A 20,462-nucleotide genomic window follows, 5' to 3' on the forward strand; every position below is an offset into this window, starting at 1 on the left:
CTGTACTTCTTCTAGCTGTGAGACGTCAGTTTCTCTGAGTCTTAGTTTTTTTCTGGGCAAAATCAGGCTGATGATTCCTATATTGCAGGGCTATCGTTGGTGTTAAATTGAAATACTGTACATAAACCCTTAAGTCTTGGCACTTAAAAATGTTATTCCTTTTCAAAATAAAACAATTACTAATTACCAGACTGGAGTTCACTCTAACCCACCTATTCACCTGTTCACTCTAACCCATACAATCAGATATTGCAAAAGAAGTAGAATAGTGGTCATGAGCTTGATGTTGGAGAGGAGTAAGAGTGAGCACAGCTAAGTAACTGAGGTAAACTTTTTATACATGCACACATACTTAAAAGCTAGCTGTGTATTGGAATGCTAAAACTGTGTCTTTAGTCATTGATGTTTTTCTACAAAAAGTTTAACTTCTTAGAGAAATATCCTTGTATATGTTCCTTACATACCTGTTTTTTCCTTCTTTAGGATCAGCAAGTTTATGAAAGACAAAGAACAAAGTTCTGTACTCATTACGCTTCTCCTTCCGTTCCTCCACCGTAGCAGTATTGCTGAGGTACAAACTCATAGGACACTTACTTTGTCTTTAGAGTGGCACTTTATCACTAGGTTTACTTGTGAGCAGCAATTTTACTGGCTAGATTTTGTGATGCATTTGTCCCAAGGAACTAAAAATACTTTATATAGAAATAAAAAAAATTAGAAATAGAGGGAAAAGACGGACAGACACTAGGAATAGGGGCAGGCAAGAAAGCGGAGACATCGTCATCTACAACAACAAAGTACTAGCCCCTTTATTTCCCTTGTTTAGCTTCTGATTCATTTCAGGGGTTTTTCTTTCTCTAACAAGCCTGGAACTCAAGAAGTGCATTGTGTAATTTTTTTTTTTTTTTTTTTTTAAGACGGAGTTTCACTCTTGTCCTCCAGGCTGGAGTGCAATGGCACAATCTCGGCTCACTGAAACCTCCACCTCCTGGGTTCAAGCAATTCTCCTGCCTCAGCCTCCCAAGTAGCTGGGGACTACAGGTGCCCGCCAGCACGCCCAGCTAATTTTTTTGTATTTTTAATAGGGATGGGGTTTCACCATGTTGGCCAGGCTGGCCTGGAACTCCTGACGTCAGGTGATCCGCCCGCCTCGGCCTCCCAAAGTGCTGGGATTACAGGCATGAGCCACCGTGCCCGGACACATTATATAATCTTAATTGTAGATCACAGTGGCAAAACAGAATAAAAATCAGACTTTTAATATTCAGACACAGCTAAGTGTTTCTGATATGATTTTCAAACCCTAGTTCAATCTTAATTAGGAGTCCTCCAGTGGCTTAGGCTCATTTGTCAGAACTCAGTAGTGATACTAAACATTTCTCACCACATAGTTGTTCAATTTAGAAGACCACAGATCTGTAGACAACCAGAAGTGTATACAGTTGGCCCTCTGTATTCACATTTCCACATATGTGGATTCAACCAATCATGGATGAAAATATTTGGAGAAATAACAATATAATTATAAAAATGATACAGATTTTAACTGGCAGGGCACGGTGGCTCACACCTGCAATCCCTGCACTTTGGGAGGCCAAGGCGGGCAAATCACGAGGTCAGGAGTTCAAGACCAGGCTGGCCAACATAGTGAAACCCTGTTTCTACTAAAAATAAAAAAATTAGCCTGGCATGGTGGCGTGTGTCTGTACTCTCAGCTACTCAGGAGGCTGAGGCAGGAGAATCGCTTGAACCCAGGAGGTGGAGGTTGTGGTGAGCTGAGATTGTGCCACTGCACTCCAGACTGGACAACAGAGTGAGACTCCATCTCAAAAAAAAATAAATAAAATAAAAATTAAAAATAATAATACAAATTTAAAAAATGCAGTGTAACAACTATTTACATAGCGTTTACATTGTATTGGGTATTATAAGTAATCTAGAGGTGACTTAAAATATACAGAAGTGTGTGTGTGGGTGATATGCAAATACCATGCCATTTTATATAAGGGACTTAAACATGCTTGGAGTTTGGTATTTTTTGGAACCAGTCCCCGTTGGATACTGAGGGATGACTGTACTTCAGCAAGCTCATTTTCTTGTATCTTTTTTGATTAGATAATAGAAGAAATTATGTTTCAAAACTACATATATTGCTTATTATAATTAAAAGAAGAAACTTCCTTTATGGGTTCTTATGGGTTTTACATTAAATTAAAATGCTAAAAACTTTTAAAAGATGATAAAATAATTTTTCCAATTACTGCTTTTACATCTTATTCACAATTGTTTTCTATGCTGTAATGTATTAAAGTATAAGTTGACCAGTTTATAACTTACTGAAATATGACTTCTCTTAATATTTCTTCTCAAGGATACAGAGGTTGATATTCTGGTGACAGTACAAAACTTGTTAAAGCATTGTGTGGACCCTACAAGCTTCCTCAAGCCTATAGCAAAACTTTTCTCAGTTATTAAGAACAAACTGTCAAGAAAATTGCTTTGTACAGTTTTCGAGGTCTGTACTATTCATTTTTACTCCAAATCACCCTTTTTAAAAAAAATGTAATTATGACTTGTAAACCATGTTAGGGGCTTTCTTCATGCCAGGGTGATGTTTTTATAAGAATCTGAGTGGGGACAGCGAGCTGAGGGGAGGAGGGCAGAAAAGTTAAGGTTTTATTCACTGATAAATATGCTGTTTTCTTTCCTTTCAGACTCTTTCTGATTTTGAGAGTGGGTTAAAATATATTACTGATGTTGTCAAGGTAAGAAAGAAGGGTTTCTCTTTGGCTTCAGAAGTATTATCATGTTTGTTTATTTAAGATTTATATGCCTTCATTTATATAATTTCAATGGCATTTCTTATAGCTTAACGCCTTCGATCAAAGACATCTTGATGATATCAACTTTGACGTTCGCTTTGAGACTTTCCAGACCATCACCTCTTATATTAAAGAAATGCAAATTGTGGATGTTAACTACCTAATTGCAGTTATGCATAATTGTTTCTATAATCTAGAGGTAGGTTATTATAGCAAAATTTATAAATTATTTTTTATTGTTTTGGTAATACAGCTGCCTAATACAGTGACCTAATCTTTAAATTTGTTTTTTGAGGGGGGACAGAGGTTTTTAGGATTAAATTTCTTTTAGGTGAAGAATCTTTTGTCTGGCAAAACAGTTATTCTCATGATTTGAAATGCAAATATTGTGAATAAAAAAATACATACAAAAGCATTTTGAAAAAAATCAAGAAGTTATGTATTAGAATAGGGAAATCCATAGAGATGAAGTACATTAGGTCACTAAAGACTGCAGAAAGGGAGGAATGGGGCATGATTTCTAATGGGTCTAGGGTTTCTTTTGGGAGTGATGAAAATGTTCTGGAATTAGTGGTGATGATCATACAACCTCGTGAATATACTTAAAACCACTGACTTGTAAATTTTTTTTTTTTGGAGACAGGATCTCGTTCTGTCACCCAGGCTAGAGTGCAGTGACGCGATCTTGGTTCACTGCAGCCTCTGCTGCCAGGTTCAACCAATTCTCCCACCTCAGCCTCCCGAATAGTAGCTGGGATTACAGGGGCATGCCACCACACCTAATTTTTGCATTTTATTAGAGATGAGGTTTCACCATGTTGGCCAGGCTAGTCTCGAACTTCTGACCTCAGGTGATCCACCCATCTTGGCCTCCCAAAGTGCTGGGATTATAGGTGTGGGCCACTGCACCCAGCCAAATAGTAAATTTTTTAAAAGGGTGAATTTTATGGTGTGTCGATTATGTCAATTTTTAAACATGTAACTATACTAATTGAAAATTATCCCTTTTTTATTGAAGTTATAAGAGAATTAAAAAGTGTTTGGAATATATTAAGTGCTATGTTGCTGAACTGAATTAAAATCCAGAAATGCAGAAAATGAAACCTGTGATTATTGTTAATCATGTAGTGGCATCTGATCTCTTTGTGGCATTTTATAGTTATTCATCTAATATTAAGGATTACGTAGTATATGAAAAAATAATCTCCCCATTTTATACTCTTTCTTCATAATCATGCCAAAATTCAGCACAAAAAGTTCTAAGTCGCTGCCTGGCTGGCTGAGTCAAGGATACCTTCCCTACATTCACTTTGACATTCTTCAAACCACAAACTCTGGAGCAGCCAATTCTGTCACTTTCAGTAATGACCTGATACTGAATATTGAAAACTGGCTTTAGTGAACCTTTTAGACTGCCTGCTTTGGGAAGTAAAACTAATTAACAAGGACATTTCATAGTGCTGCCTGAAATTAAATGACACTTCTTGGGAAGCGTGGTTTTTCAGACATTTGCAGTATTATATTCCTCACAGAACATTTGGTTCTCCGTTAGGTTTGAAATATTTGTGGGAACTTGCTTAGTAGGCATTTTTACAAGCACAGTGACAGAATTTTGTAGATGCTTGCACTGGGAAGTAATATTCCATATTGTAGTTACTACAGAGAATAATTTCTTTTTTTTTTTTTCTCTTTTTTGCAGTTAGGAGATATGAGTTTAAGTGATAATGCCAGCATGTGCCTGATGAGTATCATCAAAAAGCTAGCTGCATTGAATGTCACAGAGAAAGACTATAGAGAAATCATCCACCGTTCACTCCTGGAGAAATTGAGAAAAGGTCTGAAGAGCCAGACAGAGGTATATAACTTTGTGTTTTAGGCACTACTGTCTGAGGCTGTGTTTTGTTTTGTTTTCCCACATTTGCTACTGTTGTATAGAAAAGTAGTCAGGCTTAGTGCATTTAATGAGAATACTTGGTTGAGTAAATAGTCACCAGACTTTTAATGGGAGTGGGTCTAGAAAGGAGAGCACTTTTTATTTATTTTTTTTTTTTGAGACAGAGTCTCGCTCTGTTGCCTCGACTGGACTGCAGTGGCGTGATCTTGGCTCACTACAACCTCCGCCTCCCGGGTTCAAGTGATTCTCCTGCCTCAGCCTCCAGAGTGGCTGGGATTACAGGCACATGCCACCATGCCCAGCTAATTTTTGTATTTTTAGTAGAGACGGGGTTTCACCATGTTGGCCAAGCTGGTACCGAACTCCTGACCTCGAGTGATCCACCTGCCTTGGCCTCCCAAATTGCTGGGATTACAGGCATGAGCCACCATGCCTGGCCACCAGTCACTTTGGATCTAATGTAACTGTCAGGGTTTTTTGTTTTTTTTTTTTTGAGACAGGGGCTCACTTTGTTGCCTAGGCTGGAGTGCACCACCACACCTGGCTGAGTTTTGTATTTTTTGTAGAGACAGGATTTCACCATGTTGCCCAGGCTGTCCTCAAACTCCTGGGCTCAAGCAATCCTGATTTTTTTTTTTTAACAGTGGAAATATTTTACTTTTTAAAATTTTATGTCTTTTTCTGTGTCCTCATATTATCTCAGAAACAAATTCTTTTTAAAATAAAATTTTTTTTCTCCACTTCATATTTACAGAGTATTCAGCAGGATTATACCACAATACTTTCCTGTTTAATTCAAACCTTTCCAAACCAACTGGAATTCAAAGACTTGGTACAACTTACTCATTACCATGACCCAGAAATGGACTTCTTTGAGAACATGAAGCACATTCAGGTAGAAGACAATTCTGCTTTGTCCTACCTACGACATAAGCATACATATTTCAAACAGTTCTACCTCATTTGGAAAGACATGTTTTAACTTTCCAAAAAGGCTTAAGATTCTCTTTCCTTGGTCTTTATGATCATCATTGAAATTTGTATTAAGATGATCATTTCCTGGATTCTAATTTCTTTGGTGGTATCACAAGCCACAGTTAATAATAGTGTCACTTTTCTCTGCCTTTTCCTAAGAAGTGTAAATGCTTTGGGTCCATTGTTAAACAAATGCTATGGATTATATCTGAAAGCAAATCAAGGCACAGGTGTTTGCTCTTGTAACACATGGACCGTGTTTCACTTCCTTAATCTTTTTTTTTTTTTTTTGAGACGGAGTTTCGCTCTTGTTGCCCTGGCTGGAGTGCAATGGCGCAATCTCAGCTCACTGTAACCTCTGCCTCCAGGATTCAAGTGATTCTCCTGCCTCAGCCTCCCGAGTAGCTGGGATTACAGGCATGCACCATCATGCCAAACTAATTTTGTATTTTTAGTAGAGACGGGGTTTTCTCCATGTTGGTCAGGCTGGTCTTGAACTCCCGACCTCAGGTGAGCTGCCCCTCTTGGCCTCCCAAAGTGCTGGGATTACAGGCATGAGCCACCACACCTGGCCACTCCTTTAATCTTTTCATGAAAAGAGAATACGATACTAAAATGGAGCTGGTTGTAGATGAGATTATTCAGTAACTAATTCATATTTTATCTTACTCATAGATCCACAGAAGAGCAAGAGCCTTGAAGAAACTTGCAAAACAACTAATGGAAGGCAAAGTTGTTCTGTCTTCTAAATCTCTTCAGAATTACATCATGCCTTATGCCATGACTCCAATTTTTGATGAGAAAATGCTCAAGGTAGGTCATTAGATCTAGAAACCAAGGACCCTCTTCCCATACCATGAAACACTTTGCCAAAATATACATGGAGTTGGTGGTGTTTGTGTTGATGTCATCACCATAATTAGAGGTTTAGAATAGTTCTAAAGTTCTTAGAACTGTGCCTGACACATAGTAAATGCTATATAAATGGTGGCTATTATTTGTGTTTTTGCTATTATTAGCTCACAAACGCCCAGCACAAAATATTCTTCCTCCTAGAAATTATCCCATTATTAAAATTGCATACTTTATTTTTGTGTCATAGGACTTAAATCTGGTTAACTCCCCTAGTCAGCAGTGATTATTTTCACAAATGACTTACAAGAAATGAAATGAAATAGGTTATCATTAACACCATACCAGGTACCAGGAACTATTTCAAGTGCTTCATTCTCCCAACAACTCAACCCTCTGGAGTAGGGTAGGGACTATTCTTCAACTACTATTTTACAGGAGAGTAATCTGAGAAGAAGTGAGGTTATATAACTTTCTCAGAGACGCCCAGAGTCAGAACTGGTATTCCAACTTAGGGCTGTTTTAACCTTTATATTACACAGTGCCTAGAATGGTGCCTGGCACATAGTAAAGACCAGATAAGTAATTACTGATTAAAAAGATTAATGAGGTCAAGTGCAGTGGCTCACACCTGTAATCTCAGCACTTTAGGAGGCCGAGGCAGGTGGATCACTTGAGGTCAGGAGTTTGAGACCAGCCTCGCCAACATGGCAAAAACCCATCTGTACCAAAAATATAAAAATTAGCCAGGCATGGTTGTGCATGCCTGTAATCCCAGCTACTCGGGAGGCTGAGGCCAGAGAATCACTTGAACCCAGGAGGTGGAGGCTGCAGTGAGCCGAGATCATGCCACTGCACTCCAGCCTGGGCAACAGAACGAGACTATTTGAAAAAAAAAAGATTAATGAAAGGTGGTATTAAATGATCATAGAAATTCAAATCTAACTGCAGTAATGTCAGGATTTGTGACTTAAATTTATACTGTTGATTACATGGCCTTATACAATAATAGATTTCCTCTGTTGTTTCAGGATATTCAAAACGTTTAAAAGAATTATCTAAGTAGTTAAAAGATAGCTCTCTTATATTCTAGTTTAAAAGCTAGTAAGCACAGCCTAACTGTTTGATGCCATTGAAATATGAATGGTGTGTAGACAGGAAAAAATAAAGTATTCTTAGCTTTGTTTGATGTTCACATGGTATCTCCTTTTTTTAAGATGGAGTCTCACTCTGTCATCTAGGCTGGGGTGCAGTAGCACGATCTCAGCTCGCTGCAACCTCCACCTCCCAGGTTCCAGTGATTCTCCTGCCTCAGCCTCCTGAGTAGCTGGGATTACAGGTGCCCGCCACCACGCCCAGCTAATTTTTGTATTTTTAGTAAAGATGGGGTTTCGCCATATTCTCCAGGCTGGTCTCTAACTCTCGACCTTAGGTGATCTGCCCACCTTGGCCTCCCAAGGTGCTGGGATTACAGGCATGAGCCACCACGACCGGCTGGTATATCCTTTTCTAGCCTTATATTTTTAACCTAATTATGACTTTGCATTTAAAGTTGGTTTCTTATTGGTAGCTTTTAACTGGGTCTTGTTTTTTATCCAGTCCAACAACCTTTTAACTGGTATTTAGACCATTCACATTTAATATGATTATTTATAAGGTTGTGTTTAGATCTGAGTCTTGTTATTTTCCATTTGACCCAATTTTTTTCTTTTTTCTCTTTATCTTTCTTCTATTGGATTAATTGTACTTTTTGAGATTTTATTTTATCTCCATTGGCTTATTAGTTATTGAGGAATTTTTGCCATAGGTTTTTGCCTCTCCATTCATTTTAAACCACACAGTACATTGTTGTCATTTTCACTTTAAGTAGTCAATTATCTTTTAAGGAGCTCTTTGAAAATAAAGATCTTTTATATTTGCTTACATATTTATAGTTTCTGGTGCTCTTTGTTACTTTGTGGAGATCCAGATATTGATCTGGTATCATTTTTCTTCTTTCAATTATATTTTTAAAATTTCTTATTTATTTGTTGTGGCAGGAAACAAAGGTTTTTTTGTTGTTGTTTGTTTTTTTTGTGTGTATGTGAGTTTTTGGTTTTTTTTTTTTTCTTTTTTTTCGGAGAGACAGAGTCTCCTTTGTTGCTCAGGCTGGTCTTAAACACCTGGCCTCAAGCAACCCTCCCACCCCAGCCTCCAAAGTACTGAGATTACAGGCATGAGCCACTGTGCCTGGACTTCATTTTATTTCTAACAAGAGGACTTCCCTTAATTTTTAGTACAGGTCTACTAGTGATTGATTCCTTCAGCTTTTGTTTGTCTTTTCTTGTCTTTGTTTTTGCAAGGTAATGTTGCCGGGTATAGAATTCTAGATTGACAGGTTTATTGTTTTTTTTGTTTTTGTTTTTTCCTTCCAGTACTTTAAAGATGGTGCTCAACTGTATTCTGTCTTGTATTATTTCCAATGAGAAGTTATTCATAACTTTGTTCCCCCAAATGTAATGTGTTTGGGGTTTTTTTGTTTTTGTTTTGTTTTGTTTTTTGTTTGTTGTTGTTGTTGTATGGCCTGGCCCTTGTAGACAGTTTCTAGATTTTTTTCATAGTTTTTTCTTAACTGCTTTTAAAAATGTATCTCTTTACCTTTGGTTTTAAGCCATTTGATTATGAGTACCTTAGTGTCATTTCTTTTATGATTCTTGTGCTTGGGATTCATTGACCTTCTTGAATATGTAGATATGTAGAGTTTGCATCAAACTTGAAAATTTTCTTTCTTTTTTTTTTTTTTTTTTTGAGACATGATCTCACTCTGTCCACCCAGGCTGGAGTGAGAATGTCACTGTGTCACCCAGGCTGCAATGGCGTAATCAATACTTACTGTAACCTCTGCCTCCCAGGTTCAAGCGATTCTCCTACCTCAGCCTCTCTGGTAACTGGGACTACAGGCATACGCCATGACTCTTGGCTAATTTTATTATATTTTTGGTAGAGACAGGGTTTCATTATGTTTTCCAGGCTGGTCTTGAACTCCTGACCTCAAGTGATCCACCCACCGTGGCCTTCCAAAGTGTTGGGATTACAGGGTTGAGCCACTGTTCCCAGCCAAACTTGGAAATTTTCAAATATTATTTCTTTAAAGATTTTTGGGTTCCCTTCTTGCCTTTGGAGACTCCAGTATACATTATTAGGTCACTTGAAGTTGTCCCATAACTCAGAGGCTTTTATATTGTTTTGCTTTGTTTTTTTTCATGGTTTTTTTTTTCTGGGTTTCATTTTGTTTCATTTTTCTGCTGCTCTGTCTTCAGGTTCACTAATCTTTTATTCTGCATTATCTAATCTGCTGTAAATCCCATCCAGTATATCTTCCCTCTCAGAATTGTCTTTTTTATCTCTAGAAGCTCAATTTCATCTTTTTAAAATATCTTTCATGTCTCTCCTTAACATGCTCATATTTTCCTCTCACTTCTTTTATTTTTCTAAATATTAATGTTTTAACCACTTATAACCATATGAGAATTTTATAAATTATTGCTAAGGCTGCTAGAAAACTTGCACAGTGTCTCGCTGTGTCTCCCAGGCTGGAGTGCAGTGGTATGATCATAGCTCACTGCAGCTTCAAACTCCTGGACTCAAATGATCCTCCTACCTCCACCTCCCAAGTACCTGGGACTCCAGGTGTACACCCCTGCACCTGGCTAATTTTTAATTTATTTTTTGTAGAGATGGGGTTCTCACTTTGTTGCCCAGGCTAGTCTCAAGTGATCCTCCCACATTGGCCTCCCGAGTAGCTGAGACTACAGGCAAGCACCACCATGCCCAGCTGTAATTTCTTATTAGGTGCCAGACATATGAATTTTACCTTACTGGGTGTTGGGTACACTTGGATGTCTTTAAGTATTCCTGAGAATTATTCTCAGATGCAGTTAGGTTACTTGTGAATGGTCTAATTCTTTAGAGTCTTGCTTTCAAGCTCTCTTAGGGCAGAAGCAGCCTTTAGTTTATGACTAATATGGCCCTGGCACTGAGACACTACTATTCTAAGTACCTAAATACCCAATGCCCTGTGTTGCATGAGGCATTTCACTCTGGCTGATAGGACTGTGAACTAGCCTCAACCTTATATGGTCTTTGATGGTTGTTTTGCCTGTTCCCTTCTGTGGTTCTTTTCCCGTGTCTTCCTTACTCACGCTTACTGCTCAGTACTCAGCCGAAGACTCCAGGGGCTTGCTCTGTGCAGCTTCCCTCTGTGCAGCTCTCTTCTCTGGTGCTCTGCCCCGTGGATTCTAGCTACCGTAGCCTCAACCCTGTCTCCTAACTCAGGAAGACCACTGGGCTCTTTTTGGGTTTCTCTTCCTGTGCTGCAACTTAACAGTTTTCTCCACACAGTAAATTGGGGTAATTATAAGCCTCACTTTATTTATTTCTTTTCTCTCAGAGATCACTGGCCTGCAGTGGTTGATATCCAAGGTTTGGAAACTGTTGTTTCATGTATTTTTTTTTTTTTCCAAGACACAGTCTCACTCTGTCGCCTGGGCTGGGGTGCAGTGGCATAATCTTGGCTCACTGCAACCTCCGTCTCCTGGGATCAAGTGATTCTCCTGCCACAGCCTCTTGAGTAGCTGGGATTACAGGTGCACACCACCACGCCCAGCTAATTTTTGTATTTTTAGTAGAGACGGGGTTTCACCATGTTTGTCAGGCTGGTCTTGAACTCCTAACCTTGTGATCCACCCGCCTCGGCCTCCCAAAGTGCTGGGATTACAGGCGTGTGCCACCACGCCTGGTCCGTTTCATGTATTTTGTCTGCTTTTCTAGTTTAAGGTCTAAAGGTAAATCCACTCTCTGTTCTTCATCATGGCCTGAAAGAGATGTCTCTGAGGCAGTGTACTTTTTTTTTTTTTTTTTTTTTGTTAAAAGTTGCAGGGTACATGTGCAGGATGTGCAGGTTTGTTACATGGGTAAACATGTGCCATGGTGGTTTGCTGTACCTACTAACCCATCACCTAGGTATTAAGCCCAGCATGCATTAGCTATTTTTCCTGATGATCTCCCTCCCCTCGACCCCCATCACCCACAATGTACTTTTGAGGGCTGAGTAGCACAGTATATAGTTTTTGTCATTTGTTGGTTTTTCTACATGGAATTTATTTCATTCGCTTTCTGTGGTCTTGAACGTATCCGGGAGGTCTGAGTGGAAAAGAGTCCAAAATATGTTAAATATGTTTAAAGAATGTTGTCATTCCTTTAAATCGATAGCATGTTTTCCTAGGGTTAGAGGGAAAAAGTTAGTATAGTTTGGACATTCTTTCTGTTCTGTAATTACTGAGAACCTACTAACTTTTTCAATATACTGAGTTTGCCTTCCATTTTATTAGCAAATACTTGTTCTACATTGATGTTCTTCATTTATTTTACAGCATGAAAATATGACCATTGCTGCCACAGAGATTATTGGAGCCATTTGCAAACATCTCTCTTGGTCAGCGTATATATATTACTTGAAACATTTCATTCATGTCTTACAAACAGGACAGATCAATCAAAAACTGGGTGTCAGGTGTGGTCAAACTTCTTATTTTTGTTTTGTTTTTTAAATGTAATTTTAAAAATATTTTCTGAATTAGTCTTTCTGTAATCTCAATTTACTTTTATCTTGTATTAATAAGGTTATGCTAATACTTGTTAAAATTAAAAATACTAATAAAAATAATTTTAATGTTTATTAGTGTTTAAATTTCCTCTCCTTTTATAGTCCAATGATATTAATAATCAAATGAACATTTCTATGTACTTTTTTTTTTTTTAACAGTTTGCTAGTAATAGTGTTAGAAGCATTCCACTTTGACCACAAAACTCTTGAAGAACAAATGGGAAAAATTGAGAATAAAGAAAGTAAGTTTCTTAAACTTTATTAAATGAGATTTTCATCTTATTCTTGGAGAGTTTATGATAATGAATTAAAGATGGTGACATTCAACTTATTCCCTTTGTCTGCTCTTACTAGCAATGGACAGTTAATGAGTCAGGAGGGAGGCTAAAATAAATGGTTTAAGTATTCCTGGAGAACTTTATTTAACAAAAGAGAAGGCTAGTCTAAATTGTATTAGTGAAAAAATGTGAGCTGTAGATTATTTATATAGAAATCCAATTTTATCACCTTCTTGTGTGAAAAGAGCATTACACAATGAATGGAAAGAAAGTGTAAGAAAATAAGTAATTAAAAATCAAAGCAGCAATTGGTGAAAAATAAACTGGATACAATAGAAAAGATCAACAAAGCTAAAAATAAATAAGTATTTGAAAAGGTTATAAATTGGGCCAGGGACAGTGGCTCACAACTGTAATCCCAGCGACTTGGAAGGTTAAGGCAGAAGGATCAGTGGAGCCCGGGAGCTGGCTGCAGTGAGCTATGATCATGATAGCACCACTGCCTTCTAGCTTGGGTGACAGAGTGAGACCCTATGTCTAAAAAAAAATTAAAAATAAATTTTTTAAGGTTATAAATTTGCAAATGCCTGACAAGATTGATCTATAAAAATAGAAGACGTAATAAACATTACTAGGAATTTAAGGGTCACAATTAAGTGCAAAGGTATCTTCGTATTTATAAATGTGAATATTTGGCTGGGATGTACAAATTCTTAGAAAAATATAATACAAAAACTGACTTTAGAAGAAAATAGAAAATCCAGATAGATCTCTAACCATTAAAGGAATTGAATACACAGTTAGGCTGGGGCACGGTGGCTCACACCTGTAATCCCAGCACTTTGGGAGGCCTAGGCAGGTAGATCAATTGAGGCCAGGAGTTCGAGACCAGCCTGGTCAACATAGTGAAACCCTGTCTCTACTAAATATACAAAAAATTAGCTGGACATGATGGTGCACACTTGGAATCTCAACTACTCAGGAGGCTAAGGCACGAGATTTGCTTGAACCCAGGAGGCAGAGGTTGCAGTAAGCTGAGATCGCGCTACTGCACTCCAGCCTGGGTGACAGAGCAAGACTCTGTCTCAAAAAAAAAAAGAAAAAGAAAAAGAAATAAAGAAATTGAATCTGCAGTTAGTCATCTGATGAAAACACCAGGCACAGATTGTTTAATAGCTAAGTTTTACCAAACATTCAAGGGGTAGATCATTTCAGCCTATACCAGCTATTTCAGATGATTGGAAAAGAGGAATGCCCACTAACTTGTAAAATTGTTGTAATCGCAATCAGAAACTGACAAAGACTCTATGGGCAGTTGGCTGTCATTAGGATTTTCATGCTCATGAATGGAGGTGCTTCATTTGGTTAAGACGTTCCTGCCCCCCAAGCCTCCCAGTGTGTTCCCCAATTACCCTGTACTTGCAGTTCTGTGTTCTTTTATAATCGGCAGTTTATTTGTCTCTCTCATTAAACTCTAAACTGTGAGAAAGCAAAACCCATAGCCCTCTCATTTACTGCTCTTTCCTCAGCACTTACCTTGCCTGCCCACAGTTGCTGATTAGATATTTTTTATCGGAAGTTGGATGTTGGTGGGAAAAACTGCTTACCACAACTGTGTGGTTTCCTTATTTGATTTAAGGTGACTTTTGTTGTTTATTAAACATAGATGCAATTGAAGCAATTGAGTTACCAGAGCCTGAGGCCATGGAATTAGAGCACGTGGATGAGGAAGAGAAGGAAAATACATGCAAGAGTTTGTCAGACAATGGACAACCGGGAACCCCTGATCCAGCTGACTCTGGAGGGACATCAGCTAAAGAATCTGAGTGTGTCACAAAGCCTGTCTCTTCCCTTCCTCAAAACAAGGAAGAATTAGAGAGAACAATTAAAAATATCCAAGGAACCATAACTGGGGATATTCTCCCCAGGCTACATAAATGCCTAGCATCTACGGTAATAACTTTATTCGGGGTCCAGCAGGTCTGTGTGAATTCTGGTGTTGGTGGGGCCCTGTCACACTGAGGCTCTTGGTGATTATTGATTGATTTCAGCTTTTACATTTCCTTTTATCTCAACACTTCACAATTCACCCCTCTACTCTTACCTCTTCAACTTCAGGCTTATCCTGCTACAACTAAGCAGTAACGCTCCTTCTTTATGATTTTGATAGGGTAGATAAATGTTTTTTCATCTCCAAAGTAGTTTAAGAGACTCCCATGTCCCAAAAAGGTTATTAAAAATTAGAATATGTTTCCATTTTCTACTTTTTGGTCAGTTCTGCACTATTCAAAATTCATCCTTCTCCTAGTTAACAGGGATAACATTTAGCAGTGCATTCTCATGAAGCCAGAGCCTTTCCTTCCTTCTCAGGGTGAAACATGGGTTGGCCAACTATGGCTCAGGGACTAAATCTAGCCTGTGGCCTGTTTTTGTGTGGTTTTATTGGAACACAATTACCCATTTGTTTACGTAGTGTTTAGTACTGCCTTTTCATCACAACAGTAGAGTTGAGTAACTTCAACAGAGCCCATAAAGCCAAAAATACTATATGTCCTTGTTCAGAAAACGTTTGCTAACTCCTGGTATAAAATATTGATTTATATTCTGTATATTTGTAAATATTTATTTATATTTGGTATATTTGTAATACAAATTTATATATTTGTAAATAAACCTTTATTTGAGGCCCTGTATTTATTATATGCTAACAGTGTCACTCACACAGTTGACAGTTCCCACCGACACACGTTTTGTGTGAGTTTCCTATACTTGACAGCAGTCTTAACCCACATTGGTGAAAATCTGGCTTTATTTTTTTCTCATGGCTTCTTCGAAAAGTAGAACATTCTTACACCTGTTATTTTTATAATTTTTAGAGGGTTATCCTCAAATTAGAGATTTGGTTTGTTTTTAAATAAACTTAGAGATGGGTTTAAGATCTATAGAAAGAGCTGTTTTTTCTTTCTTTTTCTTTTTGAGACAGAGTTTCGCTCTTGTTGCCCAGGCTGGAGTGCAGTGGCACGATCTCGGCTCACCACAACCTCTGCTTCCCGGGTTCAAGCGATTCTCCTGCCTCAGCCTCCCAAGTAGCTGGGATTACAGGCATGCACCACCACGCCCGGCTAATTTTGTATTTTTAGTAGAGACGGGGTTTCTCCACGTTGGTCAGGGTGGTCTCAAACTCCCGATCTCAGGTGATCCGCCCACCTTGGCTTCCCAAAGTGCTGGGATTACAGGCATGAGCCACCACGCCCAGCCTTTTCTTTCTTTTTATTTATGATCATCCATCCTTCTAGAAAAGCTTCTTTCAAATACAAGGTTGCAGTGTTGGTAGATCACTGATTCATTTATTTTCATTTTAGCTTAACCTAAATTTTTCTTACAGACTAAAAGGGAAGAAGAACACAAGCTTATCAAGTCAAAAGTTGTGAATGATGAGGAAGTGGTTCGAGTTCCATTAGCTTTTGCCATGGTTAAACTAATGCAGTCCCTTCCACAAGAAGTTTTGGAAGCTAATCTGCCAAGGTATGTTTTGTAACAAATTAGAAGTTTAGTGAAACTCAAAAATTGCTTCTTTTCTTCCTTACTTTTGAATCTATTTTGTCAGGAAGAGGAAAAAGTACTGTCATAACTTCTTGTGGTTTAGAATCTTAACAGGGAAATTTGACTTACGAGTAATTAAGAGACAAAAGGTTATGTATATGTTTAATTGCTTCTGTTTATTTGATTAGTCATTTTTCAACTTCTCATTTTCTAGTATTTTGCTGAAAGTGTGTGCCCTACTCAAGAACAGAGCCCAAGAAATCAGAGACATTGCACGCAGCACTCTTGGGAAAATAATAGAGGATCTTGGTGTGCACTTCCTCCAATATGTTTTAAAAGAATTACAGACTACTCTTGTCCGTGGATACCAGGTAAATTGCATCTTGTGCTTTATACTCAAGTTGTATTGGAGTTAAAATATTTGCAGCTTGAACACTGTAAGTTATGGAACTTCGGACCTGTCTTTAATAAATTTGATCCACTGAGACACTGAGCAGTAATATTCAAAAGTTTCCAATTAGTATTAAGGAAATCTGTTGTTTAAATAGTTCCTATATCTGATTTTTAAAAGATCCTTATAGGCCTGGGTTACATGACCTATCTTTTTCTCTCAAATTACTTCATATGAAGTTTTATATTCTCTGAGTTCCTAATATAATTCTTTTTGGATGTGTATTGACTGTATTATCACTGGTGTGAACAATAAAGAACATACACATCTGTTTAAGAGTTGGAATATAAAATGTAAATTACAAAATAAGGGGCTGGGTGTGGTGGCTTATGCCTGTATACCCAGCACTTTAGGAGGCCAAGGCGGGAGGATCACTTAGGCCAGGAGTTCAAGACCAGCCTGGTTAACATAGTGAGATGTTTTATTATATAACATAATAAAAATAGCCAAGCTTGGCGGCACACGTTTGTGGTCCCAGCTACTCAGGAGGCTGAAGTGGGAGGATTGCTTGAGCCTGGAAGGTCAAGGCTGCAGTGAGCTGTGATCATGCCACAGAACTCCAGCCTGGGCTACAGAGTGAAACCCTATCTCAAAAAATAAAATAAGAGCGCCAAGTGGAATATACAGCACTCCAAGTAGTTATGTGGTATCTAGCCCCTCGCTGCTCCAAGCATGGCGCCTGGACAGACAGTATCAGCGGCATCTGGGGGGTTGTGAGAAATGCAGGATTTAAAGGTCCTACACCTGACCTACAGAAACTGCGTTTTCATATGATCCCTGGGTGATTTAAAGTTTGAGGAACGCTGCAGCTTCTTTTCAAGTAAGCAGCCATGTTACTTGTTGGGGTGGGGATGAAGAATGATGCTCAAAGAAAACAATTTTGGTACAGTCTACATGATTAAGACTCCTGGTAGTTAGCTTTACTTTGTACATCCTAGTTTGTTGATGGGTAAGGTTCCTAGTCTACAGACTGTAAGTCTAACACACTAAGAAATGTCATATTCATTTTGACTATCTTTCTTTGTGTAGATTTTTAGTAGTTGCTCTATCGATTACCATATATTTAAATAGTCTACTGAGAATCGGTATTTTACCAATTCAAGTGGAATGTAGAAACCATATCACCCTGTATGTCCCTTTGCCCTTCACCCTTTGTATTATAGCTCTTTATGTATTAACATCTCTATATTAAAAACTTCATTAGGCAATGTTATAATTTTTGCTTATAATTGTCAAACAAGTTTTAAGCACTCAAGAGGAGAGTAGTCTGTTCTACCTAGATATTTACTATTTCTGCTGTTCTTCCTTCATTTCTGAGTTTCCACGCTTCTTTCTAATATCATTTTGCCATAGTCTAGAGGGTGTCCTTTAGCAATGCGGTGGAGCAGACACGGTGGGAACAGATTCTCTTAGTTTTCTTTCTTCTATGAATGTCTTCCTTTTACCTTCATTCCTGAAACATATTGTTGCTGGATATATAATTTCGCTTTAGCAGTTCTTTCTTTTTAGCTGTTTAGTTCTTTCCTTTAAAAATATTGTTCTACTTCTTTCCAGCCTTTCTTTTCTTTTCTTTTTTTTCCACACCTTTCTTTTCTTTTCTTTTCTTTTTTTTCCACATCAGTCAGATAATGCCCAACTGTTGTAACAAGGTTGAGGGAGACGCATCTCACACATAAACACAGAAACCCAATCATCACACTTATAAATTAAGAAGCATCCCTTCCTACCTTTCTGATGAGTTATTCAATTTGTTGTCCCCCTCTTACTAATGTGCTGTTTTTCTCGGGCTGCTTTGAAAACTTTATCGTTATTTTTCAGCAGTTTGATCATGATGTGTCTAAGTGTGGATTTCTTTGGTTTACTCTGTTTGGCATTTTCTGAGCTTCTTGACCAAATTTGAAGACTATTTGGCCAGTATTTCTTTGTTTTTTTGTTTTGTTTCTGGAGACAGAGTCCTGCTCTGTCACTCAGGCTGGAGTGCACTGGTGCGATCTTGGCTTACTGCAACCTCCACTTCTCGGGTTCAAGCAGTTCTCATGCCTCAGCCTCCCAAGTAGCTGGGATTACAGGCATGAGCCACCATGCCCAGCTAATTTTTTTGTATTTTTAGTAGAGATGGGGTTTCACCATGTTATCCAGGCTGGTCTCAAATTCCTGGCCTCAAGAGATCTGCCTGCCTTGGCCTCCCAAAATGCTGGGATTACAGGCATGAGCGACTGCACCGAGCCCCAGTATTTTTTAAAATAAATTTCCTGCAGTGCACTCTTTCTCCTCTCCTGGGACTCCAGTGAAATGAATGTTTATTTTTCTCCCACTGGTTCCTGAGGCTGTATGTGTGTGTGTGTGTGTGTGTGTGTGTGTGTGTGTGTATTGCTCTTCTTCCACTCTGTTTAGGTTGGATAATTTCTTTCAGTCTATCTGCAGATTCACTGACTCTTCCCTCTTTCATATCTTTCTGCAATTGAGCTCATCCAATGAGTTTCTTATTTCAGTTTTTGGGTTTTTCAGTTCTAAAATTTTCATTTATTTTTTCTTTAGATCTTCTCTTTCTTTGCTGACACTTAATTTTTGCGTTTGTTTCAGTTTTTCAGCTAGAAAACTGGGGCTTTATTTTTCCCACTCTGCCATGTGCCTCCTGCAGCTTTGCCCATGTCAGGGGCCAAGCAATGGTAGTACAGAAAGAGAAAAGCAACTAGACTAGGCCAACCCTCTCAGAACTGTAGCTCCAATGAATGGAGAGGAAGCTTCCCCTCCCAGAGTTGTAGCTCCCGCCCTTCCCCATTTCAAGGCCACTGCCACCACCACAGCATTGCAAGACATGGTATATTGGGAACTGGACGCACAAGGAGGAATACATCTCTGTTCTTGAGGATTCATGCACACATTTTTAAGGAACACCTGAGGTATTTAAATGAGTAGCCCTTTTTTTCTCTAACCATCTGTTCTTCAAGTCTGTCCCATTATTTGTTAAAATAACTAAATTAGAGTTGAGAGAACAACTGATTTCAGCTTTAGTATTAATCATGTAGACTGTACCAAAATTGTTCTCTTCGAGCATCACTCGTCATCCTCACCTCCACCAAAAGGATTTTTTACAGTTATAGGAAAGTTGGGCACAGTGGTGTGTGCCTTTAGTGCCAGCGACTCAGGTGGCCGAAGTGGGAGGTGAACACCTTGAGCCCAGGGTGTTCAAAACCAGCATGATAACATAGCAAGACCCGGTCTCAAAATATATATATTAATTTCACAGCAAACATTTCAAATACAGGTGCTTTTTGACTTTTATGATGAGACAGTGTCCCAATAAATCCATCATAAAGTTGAAAAATCATAGATCAAAACATTGTAAGTCAGGAACCGTCTATATATAAAAGTACTTAAAGATCACAAGTAGGGGCCGAATGCTGTGGCTCATACCTGTAATCCCAACACTTTGGAAAGCTGAGGTGGGCAGATCACTTGAGGTCAGGAGTTCAAGACCAGCCTGGCCAAATGCTGAAACTCTGTCTCTACTAAAAAATATCTGTATATAAAAATTGGCATGGCACATGCCTGTAATCCCAGCTACTTGGGAGGCTGAGGCATAAGAATTTCTTGAACCCGGGAGGCAGAGGTTGCAGTGAGCTGAGATCGCACCACTGCACTCCAGCCTGGGTGACAGAGCAAGACTCTGCCTCCAAAAAAATAAAAGATTGCAAGAAGCTACATAAGAAACTATGCGTTTAAGACCCAATCTACGTTTTGGCAACTAAATGTGTTTCCTTAGCCTATGACCGTTATCTGATATTTACCTTGATAATTTCACAGGACTAGAAGCAGCATAAAGAATTCAAAAAGCTTGAGAGGCAGGATAACCTGTTGTGGAGCCCGGGACTCTGGTTTCTAATCTTCACTCCACCAGTTCCTATCCATGACCTCTTTGTGCCTCAGCTTCCTCATCTAAAAACTGCTGATAATGTAGTACCTACTCCATAGATTGGAAGAGTGAGGCTTAAATGATTTA

At 38.6% G+C, this 20,462-nt stretch overlaps 1 protein-coding gene and 1 non-coding gene across 2 annotated transcripts in view; one reads left to right on the top strand and one right to left on the bottom strand.

Moving 5' to 3' along the window:
- Positions 1-20,462, top strand: part of UTP20 (UTP20 small subunit processome component) — a 107,415-nt gene that overhangs the window by 61,898 nt on the left and 25,055 nt on the right. The window contains exons 32-43 of the mRNA XM_024257181.3: positions 484-571; positions 2,372-2,515; positions 2,715-2,765; positions 2,869-3,021; positions 4,522-4,677; positions 5,471-5,611; positions 6,367-6,504; positions 11,955-12,094; positions 12,347-12,429; positions 14,132-14,418; positions 15,851-15,990; positions 16,223-16,379. Of these exons, the coding sequence (XP_024112949.2) occupies positions 484-571; positions 2,372-2,515; positions 2,715-2,765; positions 2,869-3,021; positions 4,522-4,677; positions 5,471-5,611; positions 6,367-6,504; positions 11,955-12,094; positions 12,347-12,429; positions 14,132-14,418; positions 15,851-15,990; positions 16,223-16,379 (1,678 nt within the window). The remainder of the gene's footprint in view (positions 1-483; positions 572-2,371; positions 2,516-2,714; positions 2,766-2,868; positions 3,022-4,521; positions 4,678-5,470; positions 5,612-6,366; positions 6,505-11,954; positions 12,095-12,346; positions 12,430-14,131; positions 14,419-15,850; positions 15,991-16,222; positions 16,380-20,462) is intronic.
- LOC112136015 (small nucleolar RNA U13) lies at positions 18,075-18,176 on the bottom strand. Its single transcript, XR_002917225.1, has one exon. It is a non-coding gene; the product is annotated as a small nucleolar RNA U13 (small nucleolar RNA).

Source organism: Pongo abelii, chromosome 10 (genome assembly GCF_028885655.2).
Source record: "Pongo abelii isolate AG06213 chromosome 10, NHGRI_mPonAbe1-v2.0_pri, whole genome shotgun sequence".
Classification (NCBI taxonomy): domain Eukaryota; kingdom Metazoa; phylum Chordata; class Mammalia; order Primates; family Hominidae; genus Pongo; species Pongo abelii.